The sequence below is a fragment of the Rhizopus microsporus genome, assembly GCF_002708625.1.
Source record: "Rhizopus microsporus ATCC 52813 unplaced genomic scaffold scaffold_10, whole genome shotgun sequence".
Lineage (NCBI taxonomy): Eukaryota > Fungi > Mucoromycota > Mucoromycetes > Mucorales > Rhizopodaceae > Rhizopus > Rhizopus microsporus.
The window spans coordinates 540274-552321 of record NW_019671925.1 but is presented as its reverse complement, the minus strand read 5'-3'; the positions used below and the strand labels follow the sequence as shown (position 1 = coordinate 552321).

The 12048-nt window shown below is 39.5% G+C and overlaps 7 protein-coding genes across 7 annotated transcripts; 6 read left to right on the top strand and 1 right to left on the bottom strand.

The window, feature by feature from the left end:
* Positions 1-200: 200 nt before the first annotated feature.
* Positions 201-518, top strand: RHIMIDRAFT_256085 (uncharacterized protein; the record flags this gene model as incomplete). Its single annotated transcript, XM_023611213.1, has 1 exon — positions 201-518. A coding segment is annotated over one exon (153 nt), but the record flags the coding sequence as incomplete, so codon positions are not given.
* Positions 519-1354: 836 nt separating this feature from the next.
* On the top strand, positions 1355-2983 carry RHIMIDRAFT_256084 (uncharacterized protein). Its single transcript, XM_023611212.1, has one exon. It carries the CDS (start codon positions 1399-1401, stop codon positions 2926-2928), a length of 1530 nt encoding a protein of 509 aa, XP_023465453.1. The 5' UTR covers positions 1355-1398; the 3' UTR covers positions 2929-2983.
* Positions 2984-3093: 110 nt separating this feature from the next.
* RHIMIDRAFT_292634 (RNA polymerase I associated factor, A49-like protein) lies at positions 3094-4593 on the top strand. Its single transcript, XM_023613912.1, has 3 exons — positions 3094-3221; positions 3286-4150; positions 4203-4593. Exons 1-3 carry the CDS (start codon positions 3128-3130, stop codon positions 4474-4476), a joined length of 1233 nt encoding a protein of 410 aa, XP_023465452.1. The 5' UTR covers positions 3094-3127; the 3' UTR covers positions 4477-4593.
* A 2070-nt stretch (positions 4594-6663) lies between these two features.
* RHIMIDRAFT_256082 (uncharacterized protein) lies at positions 6664-7391 on the top strand. The gene has a single exon (XM_023611211.1). It carries the CDS (start codon positions 6782-6784, stop codon positions 7070-7072), a length of 291 nt encoding a protein of 96 aa, XP_023465451.1. The 5' UTR covers positions 6664-6781; the 3' UTR covers positions 7073-7391.
* A 1073-nt stretch (positions 7392-8464) lies between these two features.
* Positions 8465-9627, top strand: RHIMIDRAFT_203595 (S-adenosyl-L-methionine-dependent methyltransferase; the record flags this gene model as incomplete). Its single annotated transcript, XM_023606699.1, has 4 exons — positions 8465-8543; positions 8593-8759; positions 8810-9016; positions 9067-9627. 4 exons carry the CDS (start codon positions 8465-8467, stop codon positions 9625-9627), a joined length of 1014 nt encoding a protein of 337 aa, XP_023465450.1.
* A 125-nt stretch (positions 9628-9752) lies between these two features.
* On the top strand, positions 9753-10950 carry RHIMIDRAFT_244211 (WD40 repeat-like protein; the record flags this gene model as incomplete). Its single annotated transcript, XM_023610038.1, has 2 exons — positions 9753-9871; positions 9918-10950. 2 exons carry the CDS (start codon positions 9753-9755, stop codon positions 10948-10950), a joined length of 1152 nt encoding a protein of 383 aa, XP_023465449.1.
* Positions 10951-10980: 30 nt separating this feature from the next.
* RHIMIDRAFT_238407 (uncharacterized protein) lies at positions 10981-11988 on the bottom strand (the record flags this gene model as incomplete). The annotated part of the gene is made up of 3 exons (XM_023608956.1): positions 10981-11544; positions 11594-11821; positions 11872-11988. The coding sequence occupies 3 exons, from the start codon at positions 11986-11988 to the stop codon at positions 10981-10983; spliced, it is 909 nt and encodes a 302-aa protein (XP_023465448.1).
* Positions 11989-12048: the final 60 nt, after the last annotated feature.

The window sequence follows — 12048 nt, the reverse complement described above, 5'->3', positions numbered from 1 at the left end:
TAGCTATCAATGGCTTCACGGTCACTCAAATTCACGCTCTAAAGGAAGACCAGAATAAGTGCGCCAAGAAAACCTACGAAGCTCGAGGCAAAGTGTCCACCAATACTATGCTCTATATGACCTAGTTGCCCCTTACATCGGAACGAGTCGGTATACTACAGGCACAGTTCCTCTTTCGTTCCTTATATTTGCCAGAAGATGTACTACTTGCTTGTCTGTTACCTTATATCCGCAATACCAGAGGAAGCCACTGGTACGCTCTCTCTCGTACATCGCTTTGGAAAACTGCACTGTCTATTACTGAGGAACCCCATACTCGCTCACTCAAGGCTGCTAAACGACGCTTTCTGTAACAGAATCTAGAGATCCGCCAACAATGTCAAAACTTCAAATTGCTTTCTAACCGCCGTCGATCGATCTCTCTGGATCCTATACTCTGGCTGCTCATGTCTAAATCAGAGCGTAGTTGCTGTATACGTTGGAGACTAGGCTGACTTCCTGGTGGTAAACCTCGACCATGTCCCAAACGCCCAACGCAACTGCTCTCTAAAATTCACACCATTAGTTGCCTTGATATACACCGGCATCTGTTCATGCCTGAAACCATACGAGGTCCATTGTCATTCCTTTCGAATATGCTTCCTTTACGTCCTTCGGTCTCCCAAACCTAGCCCTCACTTGGTCTCAACGATGGCCGACTATATACTCCGTACTATATGAATTAGATCAGCTATATCATAACAAATTAATCTCTAATAGGCATTCCTATGGTCAAAATTTTCTTGTATGGCTAAATCAATCCCTTTAGTTTTTCATCGATAATTCAACTTATTACTTTCCTTTTACATTTTTACCCTTGTACCCATAAGGGATTTTTTCGCTATTATTTACTTCCAAACGGATTGAACGAATTGAACGACGTTTATTTGTTTCATATTTTAGCGCCCAATTGGGCCATCAATAAAATATCCTGTTTAAACAAAACCAGCGACTTTGCTTTTTGAAATGATTGTACAAGTGCTATAATAGGCAAGATCATGCTGCTACTGATAAAGTACCCGGAAAGAAGTACATATTAAAATGACTAAAAGCAGACAACTAGGTGATACATGTACTTTGAGTTTCATCTCAGTTCCGCCAGTTGTACAATGATCTTTTACACTTTATAAAAGTCAACATCTCTCTGTTTTATACAAGCTTGATATATTCAATAATCTACTTTAGAAAAGATCTATCTTTTATGTCAAATCAGCAAAAGATTTCATAAAGAGGCTTGTTGTGATTTCAAGGATCCACGCTTTGATTACACAAGTATTCTCATATAGATCCACCTTCTCCCCTGCGCCTCAATCAGTATTTTTTTCTTTTTCTTTCCTCTTTTTCATTGTTGTCTTAGTTATGAATATTCAAAAGCCTAAAATCAATATTATTTTGGTGGGCGTTTCAAGGATTGGCATATCCACGCTTACACAGGCGTTCAGCTCAAGAACAGTAAAGACTTTCACCTTTGGTCCCTACCGCAGGCCAGCCAAGATCGTCGAACTGATTACTGATAAGGGCATATATCACATAATGGATCCACATCGCTTATATGATGCAGCAGATGAAAACATCACAAAGCAAAACGTAGGCGACATCATCAACCAGCTGAATCTCCTGGCTTCACCCTACATCATCTGTTTCGTGGTCACTTTGAATGTTGAAAGCGTTCACAGCATTGACCTTGAGATGATGAGAACCATCAAAAGATACCTTCATACTCCCAATGCAAAATACGCTCTTGTTTTCAACTTGCTGTCAACAAACCTATATTTCAAAATTGCAGAAGACAATAGCTTCAGAAAAACACTCTTAACAGCTTATCATCAGGGCGCAGGCGTTAAAGTGCCTGATAATGATATACTGCTCATTACCAACAGATTTATCAGTTATTCGATGCCGGAACAAAGTGAACTTTTAACAGAGTATGTAAAGAAGATCGAAGCAAAGCATATCAAAGAACAAGAACAGCGGTTAAAGGAGCTCTTAATGAAACAAAAACAACAGGATCATCTACATCCATCGTATTCATCGCAGCAGAAACGAGCTTCTACTATGCCTGCATTCAATCCTCGTCCCCAGAGCACGAGTCCTCCCTTGCCGCGTCGTCCAAATAGCTTTCAGCATCCAACTCATGCATATACCAATCCATCGGCACAGAATCTATATATAAATCCACGGCCACAGCCATATACCAACCCACAGTTATACAACAACACACAGCCACAGGCATACAATGCACGTCCACAGGCGTATTCTAATTCACGTCCACAAGCGTATAATAACCCACAACAGCCTCAGCCGCATTCTTTTAACCGTCCACAGCAGACATCGTTCAGCATGCCATCTTTCATCAATCCTCCCAGTCAGCAGCAACAGTTCCAACCCTTTGGACAATCTCAAGACAACATGAAGCAGCAACAACAGGTTTTACAATACATACAAAATATTCAGCAACAGCAGCAACAGCGAATACAGCAAATCATACAGCAGCAGTTGGAAAGCATTACCCCTACCAGTGACACATCCTCCGCTTTTAGCTTTTCTTCGAATGACAATAGCAGTAGTAGCTCGTTTGGGACAGACTTTAATATGGATCCTAGTAACTTTATGGACGCAACCCAACAGTCATTCAATACTGACCCCTCTTTCAACTTTGATCCAACTCAGCAGTCTTTTAATACGGATTCTTCATTCAACTTTGACCCATCCCAGTTTGGATTTGACTATTCCTCAAATCTTTTGAATAATTTGAGTCAATTCAATGGTGATCCTTTAAGCACTATGACTGGTTCCTTCATGGATTCAGCAGATGCAATCAACCTGATGGCTTCTGGGTTTAGTGGTACTGATACATTAAGCGCAACAACAGGATGTACAATCATGTAACTGGTTATCTATTATAATAATAAATAATAACTAAATTGAATGATATTAATGCTTGTCTGATTCATTCATTTTATTTGGCCCCAGCTGGAAATGCAGCTGTGTAAGACACAGCTTAAAGGACTGCTTTTAAGCCACCGCCTTTCATTTTTAAAATTGAATACAGGGAAAGGGAAACCTTTATTAGAGATTAGATTAAAAAATGGGAAAGAGAAAGCATTCTGACGAACAATCTTCACGTCATGTTAAAATCGTAGTTGCTGAAAAGCAAACTGATGTAGAACCACCTTACTTGGGTAACCTTTTTCTACTTATATGTCATTTTGAATAAAAAGAACTAATGGTCCCCTCTTCTTCTAGTGGCCTTTCCTGGTACAAAACCTTCCTCTGACTTGATTTATACACCTCACAGACGTGAAGAAGAAGGCAAAAAAGCTGAACAACGAGTCATTTCCGGTGAAACAGAAAAAGTGATATACACTGGCTCCAATTTCGGACGAGATGCTATTGACACTCACTGCAAGTATCTTGTTGGTGTTTATTCCAAGAAAGAGAATACACTTAGTATTACGAATGCACCCATCATGAGAATGAACCGAACCGTAAAAGCCTTACAAACAGAATCAAACGTACAAGGAAGCGCAACCCGTGGTATGGCAGCCCGTGCAGCTCTCGGTTTGGCTTTCGGTACAGTCAAGGCCAAGAAACAGCTGAATAGCGATGAACGTAATTTGGTTACGGGTGAGCAGTTGGCAGACGACATGGATAATTTGCATTCAGAGATTGGTAAATCAACAGCCAACATACCCAAGAAGGACGAACTTAAAAAATCAATGGAAACGGCATTACCTGTTCCCAAACACAACATCGAAGCTGAGTCACCTGAGGAAGCTTATGATCTGTCATCGATTGTGACAGATGAAGAGCTTAACTCGATCAACCCCAAGGAACTATTAAAGGAAACATCATTAGAAGGCGTCAAGTCTCATCTGGCTTATCGCGACTCTAAATTCATCAATGATCGTCTGATGGCCATCATTGCAGCTTCAGGAAAGAAGGATCGTAAGCGTGTTCGCACGTTGATGTATATCAATATTCTCATGGCATATTACGTCCGTGTGCGTGCATCAGACTTGAAAGATCGTAGAAAGGTAGAGACAGCACTAAAGAATCCTTCGAGTATAATATTAGATGGACTTGCTGAAAGATACACAGAATCCAATACGTAAGTTATATCATACCCACACATAACTCGCTAATTTATTCTATACTCATAGACGTACACCTGTTATGGCAGATAAACTTCTCTTATACATGTTTACACTCATCCTCTCTGTCTCTGGATATAGCGTGGTGATTGATCAATTAGGCAAAGATCTTTTACTCAAGCCTATCAAGATAACATCACTATTTAAGACACTAGGATGTAAGATAGATAAAGCAAGCACAGAAGAATGTCGTGAACTTGGTACAAAATCAGCAAAGAAGGCTCAGTTGATTGTCCCTTTAAAATTCCCTGAAGTCAGAACAGGCGGTGGACCTCGTCGTTAGAATTAATATACAGTGAATAGTTTATTTCAATAAAAGCTTTTCAACAAAAACACTAATAATTCGCACTTTTAATCCTTGGATCACTGTTAGATTTTAATTTTACAATAAAAAAAATTCAATTATGCATTTCTAACTTATGCTGTTCATTTGAAGTGAAGAAGGGATCAAGAAGATACATCCCAGTTTTTATCGTTTTCTTCTGTTAACTTTAATATGCTGGGATTTACGATTGTTTCTAGTGTTTCCGATGGAGGGGTGGAGAAACGATACTCTACAAGCTTTTTCTTGCGTTCTTCTTGAAGTTTTAGCATGATAAAAAGAAGAGCTGAATATTATTAAATTAGGTTTGAGTGAAAGTTTTATAGGGAGTATTTATATTGTCAGTATAATAAATGTAGCCAATGCTACTATAGTTATTATTGTTATAAGCTATTCTTATCAGATGCGATAGAGGAATGCGAAATAGAATGTATGCTCTACTGTAAGGTTATACTCGAGTTATTATAATGATTATCTCAAACACGTCAAGCTGTCTAAGAGCATCTTTGACGTCATCCAGTAAAATTGGGCAGGTATCTTGCGAAAAAGGAGTGGAGTGATAGCGCAACGAGCGATCTTCGTCCATATCTTGGAGTAGTCATCTGAATCTGTTTTATACACTTTTTTCATAAATTATTCGCACACATTACAAGATCAATAACAATTACACTTTATTTATCAATCTTTTATTATTAAAAAGACAACATGTAATAATACATAAAATGAACTTAATATTTTTGATATATATGATAAATGTGGTCAACACTTATGAATAACGCGTAACTGAAAACGTTGTTAAAGACCTTGTTCAAATAGTCTGATCTTAACTTCTTCTTCTCTTCTTTTCTTCTTTGGACCAAAAAGTAATACCAGCTATTCCCCAACTAGCCCTAAGGTATGTCGTATTCTTTACTCTTGTAAGAAATTGACCCGTAGTATTATGGATTACCCATCGAAACTAATCCGGTATTGGCTGGGGGTAGTTTGGTTCTTACTAAACTTTGGTCCCAGACAGTCATTCAACCCCTTCCGCTCCTTTGGCTCCTCTCTTCCTTGCTCTTTTTTTTTTTTTTTTTTTGCTCTTTCCGGAGCAGCGATAACTGGCTCTACCCATGATGCACTTGGGATGAGGTTAATAATTTATTTATAAGTTTACTCACTTTTCTTGTTTCTCTTTTTCTATTATAAATCTTCTTCTTTATAATGTAAGTATTTAATATTAATTTAAGAACTGATTTACTAATCATTTCTTTATTCGCTCTTCTGCTCCTGATGGGCTCTCTTTTATTATTATTTTGTTGTCTGAAATTATCATTTCTTTTATCTGTGTGCGAATAATTTGTAAACAAAGTGTATTAAAATAAACACTTCAACCTTTCTTTTCACACAGTTTAAGGTCCCAAGCTTATGTATACAAGTATCAACTAGTCTTGAACTTACACACCATATTATAGTGTTTGTTGCCTCCATTTTGACTTCAGATGTGGTACTATGCTCTCTGAGCCGCGCTTTTTTATTCATAGTTTAAATTAATAACAATAAAACTCAAAGTTTTCTATATTCTATATCTCTTTATAGCTTTCTAAGCCGCGGATTCGAGGAGCTAGTTATGGAGCATATCACAAACATTAATGAAAACGTGGCATAAGATCAACAAGCTATTTCGCTTACCAGCGAACAATTAGTGTTGCTCCTCAGTGAATTTGCTTCGAAGATCAGAGCAGAAGAAGCAGAACGAAGACGAGACGATAACAATGAACTCCCTTCCAGCATCCTATTCGAAATGGAAGAAACTCCCTCGGCTGACATGCAGATCACGATCAAACGATACGCACGGGATATTCCTTTCTATGATGGTGGGTCCTGGGCAAGATCAGAAGTCACCAACAAAAGCTTGTTTAATTACCTCAAGAGATACAAAGTGGATGCCCATTCAACCATTTCCCAAAAATATAAGGATGCTGATAGACTTGGACTCGCAGCCAGAGCAGCTACTGAAACCTTTGAAGATCTCCAATACGTCAAAAACTATGGAGGAGATCAGGCTGCATTGATTAGATCATGAAGGAAACGGGGCACTTCTCCATCTACAGCTTTGTCAGTGCAAGACACATTGACAAAGAAGCAAGAGAACTTACGACAAAATCACTCAGCCTTCCCGAAAATGACCAGTACCTGGAAGACGACGACGAAGAAGACAGTCGCAAACAAATGACATTCTCTTCCGAGATTATCGAGAAGATTAACTAAGCAAGTTTCGAACAGCATGTCTTACGTGCCGCTGCCAACAGAGGACGTGATTATCGAGAACGAGGCTTCTAACGAAGCAATCTCTCTAACTTCTCAAGAGGACGTTCACAATTCACCTCAAAAAAATTTTTTGGGAGGGGCAGGAACCGAAGCACCACCAATACGGAATCTACCAACAACTCCATCACAAGCCACCAGCAGCGAGGAACTCCCCGTCGTTATTGATACAAGACTCAGTGGTCACTACGAGTCCCCTAACGATCTCACCATCCATTCTTCAACAACATTACACAGTTCTGCCAGATAGCTCATTTCCTGGAGGTCGTCTATAAAAGTTTACGCACAAGTGGAGAGAGATGATGAATCGCCCATGGTGGGTGTCCGTCATATCCAAAGGTTATCGGACTCAATGGTCTTCCAAACCAATTCCATGACGACACAAAGAAATGACATTTAAAACCGAAGAACAAGTAGCCGTCGATTCAGCAGTGGAGAAGTTCTTTCCTGTCAAAGTTTTTTACATCACTAGAAGCAGCCAAGAAACACCCGATTTTGGACTGTCGCCGAGTCAATCAATGTATCCAAGCAGAATACAAGTTAAGAATATGGAATATTGATATCGTAGTTCAATATATATGCAGCAATTATTTCGACAAGGAAGCTATTTTGTTGAAGCACTAACAACAAAAGACTATTATTCTACTTTGTATTGCAACAATAGCACGACCACAATCTGATGTAGGTAATATTTAATATAGAGATGTACCACTACACTGTGATGACAAAGGAATGTTTTTGGGTGCAGTCATTCATTTTCGCCAACTTAAAGAAACACAATTCAAGTCCTGTACCATAGATATCGCACAAGATGTAGCCATTTACCCGGCCATCACTCTCAATGTATTCATACAGTGCACTCTGCAGTTGCGTACAAAATCATCTACCGACCACAGACTCTTTTTGGGATACATCGAGGATTCAAGCAAGGTCTGCTCGGCAAGAAGCGCATCGGTAGTTAACTGGGTGAAAGAAGTCATGCATAACGCGGGTGTAAATACTGCACTGTACGGATCACATTCTATAAGATCAGCATCAAGCACCAAGACCATTGAGCAAGGACATACGATTGAAGAAGTCAAAAAACATGCCAACTGGAGCCGTAGCACGCAGACATTTGAACGTCTCTACTACAAACCATCAACCAGAGCTTCTCTGGGCTCCCGTTACAAATTCAATTTTTACAGCGGAAAACCTCACCACATTGGAGACCGGAGTAGAGGCAACTGAGGTTATTATAGGAACGACCAATAATCAAAACGTTGCCGAAGTGAAGGTAGAAAATGTAGTAAATGCTCACCCAACAAAGTCATCCTGGTTCACACAGCTCAAGAACTTATTTTAATTTCATTTTTATTTGCACTATAACCTTCCATTAAAAAAATTTATACATCATAGCTAGCACTGAAAGATATAAGGAAGAAAGGGATTCTATTGGTTTATTATATATGAAAAATAAAGCGTGGCTCTGAGTGCATTTACCACATTTTGATTTGGCACTGGTGGCACTGTATTTCAAAAATTTATTTCAATACTTTGTCCGGAAATCAGTTTCGGGTGACTGTATTTTTTAAAAACATGTATCAAAATTTTCCCCCTTTCCTTTTTTTTTTTCCTTCTTTTAAAAGTAGATTGATCAACAATGGCTGCATCTACACCTTCCCACAATGTCGATACTATGACAAGCAAGGATTATTATTTTGATTCATATGCTCACTTTGGTAACGTAAAAGAAACAAATAGATTTTATTTTATTAATATCCTAGAAAGGTATTCACGAGGAAATGTTAAAGGATGAAGTCCGTACATTAGCTTATCGTAATTCAATCTACAACAACAAGCATCTGTTCAAAGATAAGATTGTTCTTGATGTTGGCTGTGGCACTGGTATCCTTTCTATGTTTGCTGCCAAGGCTGGAGCTAAGCATGTTTACGGTGTAAGGACATTATAATTATATAAAGATGCGTATTGATCTTTATATTTCAGATCGACATGTCCAATATCATTCATCAAGCTCGTGTGATTGTGAAAGACAATCATTTAGATGACAAGGTTACACTTATCCAAGGTAAAATGGAGGAAGTTGTTTTGCCTGTTGATAAGGTAGACATTATTATTTCTGAATGGATGGGATACTTTTTATTATACGAGTCTATGCTTGACACTGTTCTTGTTGCTAGAGACAAGTATTTGGTAAGTCGTATAAAATTTTATATATCATGAGGCTTATATCAAAAACATAGGCACCCGGAGGAATGATCTTCCCTGATAAAGCCACCATGTACATTGCAGCCATTGAAGATGGTGACTATAAGGAAGAAAAGATTCATTATTGGGACAACGTTTATGGCTTTGACTACTCCTCTATCAAAAATCTTGCCTTAAAGGAACCTCTTGTGGACGTGGTTGATGCCCGCAACGTGATCTCCACAGCCTGTCCGTTCAAAGAGATCGACATTGCCACAGTCACCAAAGCCGATTTGACATTCAAGGCACCCTTCAAGATTACAGCCACACGTGATGACTACGCTCATGCCTTCCTTGCCTGGTTCGATATCGGATTCACTCACTGCCACAAGCCCGTGAACTTTTCTACAGGTCCACATGCCAAATACACACATTGGAAGCAAACCGTCTTTTACACACCCGAGACATTGACCTTGAAGGAAGGCGAGAGTATCGAAGGTGAAGTGAGCTGTGCACCTAATCAAACAAACCCTAGAGATCTTGATATCATCATTGACTTCAAATTAGACGGTCAACATGGTACTATTCAAGACAAGTGTGAATATAAAATGCATTAAATTTTTTTTTCATGTGTAATATCTGAGTAAATAAAAGCATTTCCCTTTTTTTCTTCTTTTATTAAATGTCTCATTCCGTCCAGCTTCACGCGTCAGTATTAAAGTTTCTAGTCGATCATGGCTATATGGAATCAGCAGAAGCGTTTAAGAGAGAAGCTAGAAGGCTGTTGGATTTAGCAGAACAAGATGACGCTGTAAACACTGAACAGTTGGCACGTCAAATGTCACAATTACAAATCAAAAGGTAAACTTGTGAATGCAAAATCCCTCTTTTGCTTATTATAGTTTAGAACAAACGAATTAGCTGATGGAGATGAACATTACTTTAATATGTTAGCCAGAAGCTATGATGACATTCACTACTCCAACATTTTAGCTGTTGCGATCGAACCTCAGACCCAAGCTCTTGCAACCAGTTCAATTGACAAGACGGTCAAGATCAGCTCGTTCCTGAGCCATCACGAACTATCACCACGGACCTACCGACACCACCAGGCGCCCGTTCTGAGCATCGACTTTCATCCGAGATATCCTCAGTTGATGCTCACTACATCCATGGACGGCACCAGTGTGCTTGTTGATACGTACTTTGAACCTGAGTTTGGACAGGCGGTTGAAACATCAGGCGTGCACCAAGTGTTTAAAGATCATAAAAAGTATGTCGTGCGTGGATTATTCTCGCCTGGCCAAGGGCAGTACATAGCAACAGGCTCCTATGACCGAACGGTGTGCGTCTACAGACAAGTCAATGATGAGGGGCTACCCAAGTATGTGCTTGAGAGACAGCTGGGTCCATTCGTGGGTAACGTCGAGACAATCTGTTTTGCAAGTGACAGTTTGTTGATTGTGGGAGTGCGGGATGATAATTATTTACATTATATCCAGTTACCCGAGATGCACCAGCGCCGGGTCAACATGAATACCATGGGCGATGACTGGGTCTCGTTCTCGCCTGTACACCTCTCTGTGTCGGCTGATGGTCAGTACGTGCTGTGTACGACGGATCATGTGAGCGGAAGAACGATCTTGTTTGCCCTGGGTGAGTCAACGCAACTGCAAAACTACTATATTCAAGGCACAGATAACCAGTTCATGGTCAAACGTCACGTGTGGCATCCCTCTGGCTTATACTTTTATGCGTCGGGAGGAGATGATCATTCGATTCTGGTCATAGAGACAAAATCGGGTAGAGTTGTAGATACCCTGCTTGGACATAAGGCAATGATTCGGTCCCTTGTGCTCAATCCAGAAGTGGGGCTTGTAAGCGCAGGTTATGATCATACAGTCAAGGTGTGGACTTGGACATCAACACTGTCAAGATAATATATCAAATAAACTTTATTGTATGTACATTTATTGAGGTACTGTTGAGGAGCACGTCTTTGATATTTCGGCTACCAGATCATCAAACTTGGATTGATGTACAAACAATAGCCTGCGAGCGGGTTGAATGCCAAAGTCAGAGAATGCTCGTCTAGAATCTGCAGCCTGTTCCTTTTCACTGTTTGTAAATGTATAATCGAACTGATACTCTGCATAATTAGCAATGATCTCATCTTCAGATTGGAAATAAAAGGTTTCGTTATTGACTGGCTTTTTACTGCTGCCAGCCTTTTCTCCTTCTCCTTCTTCTTCGTCATCTATGGAAGAAGCAACTTCTCTATAGGTTTTTGAAATAAACATGTACCATTCAAATGAATAGGGCTCATTCTGTTGTACTGCCTTTTTTGTCTCTTCTTGAAGCATAGCATACATAGGAGGCATGATTTCTACTGGCATATTGATGAATCTTTCAGACACAACCCAACCGACCTGTTTATGATTCAGTATCTCGCTCACTGCCTGATGTAAGGGTTCGTTCTTCTTTGGACACTTGTTGAGTAAGTAACTGCATAGCTGTTGAATGCCTTCTTTGTCCTGTTTTATACGTGTGTCAGCATTGATTCTATAGTATACACATGTATACCTTTTGCTGTTGAAGGTTGATGACACTAAGAATAGCGTATGGATCTGATTTTTGATCGTCTACTTTGACTGTTGTTCCAACGTGATTTTCTTCAATCAAGATGTCAGCAAGGTCACTCAGATTGATGAGCTCAGCATCAGAAGAAAAGAGTTGAGTAAGCAGCTTCTTTAAGGCGTGAAAGTCTATTTCGTCTGGATTATAAAAGTCAAAATCGACATCGACTACTTCCTAAACAATACAATGAATAAAGGTGCTTCACACACACAAAGACTACTTACTTGAAGACCATCGTCTGAATCTTGTTCTTCTTCTTCTTCTGTTTGCTTATGTGATCTCTTCAGTGGTTTTTCATCTTCTTGTTCGTCTATAGGTGCTCTTCTCTTTAGGCTGCTCATATTTGATACTCGAAAGAAATAAAAAAGTTTTAGTGACTCGTAATTTAAAAGTAACAGGAT

Excerpts from the sequence above, each read along its gene's own strand:
- RHIMIDRAFT_256084 (XM_023611212.1), top strand. The coding sequence starts at position 1,399 with ATGAATATTCAAAAGCCTAAAATCAATATTATTTTGGTGGGCGTTTCA.
- RHIMIDRAFT_292634 (XM_023613912.1), top strand. The coding sequence starts at position 3,128 with ATGGGAAAGAGAAAGCATTCTGACGAACAATCTTCACGTCATGTTAAA. Across the intron at positions 3,222-3,285 it reads TGTAGAACCACCTTACTTGG|TGGCCTTTCCTGGTACAAAA; the intron begins GTAACCTTTTTC and ends CTCTTCTTCTAG. Across the intron at positions 4,151-4,202 it reads AGATACACAGAATCCAATAC|ACGTACACCTGTTATGGCAG; the intron begins GTAAGTTATATC and ends CTATACTCATAG.
- RHIMIDRAFT_256082 (XM_023611211.1), top strand. The coding sequence starts at position 6,782 with ATGTCTTACGTGCCGCTGCCAACAGAGGACGTGATTATCGAGAACGAG.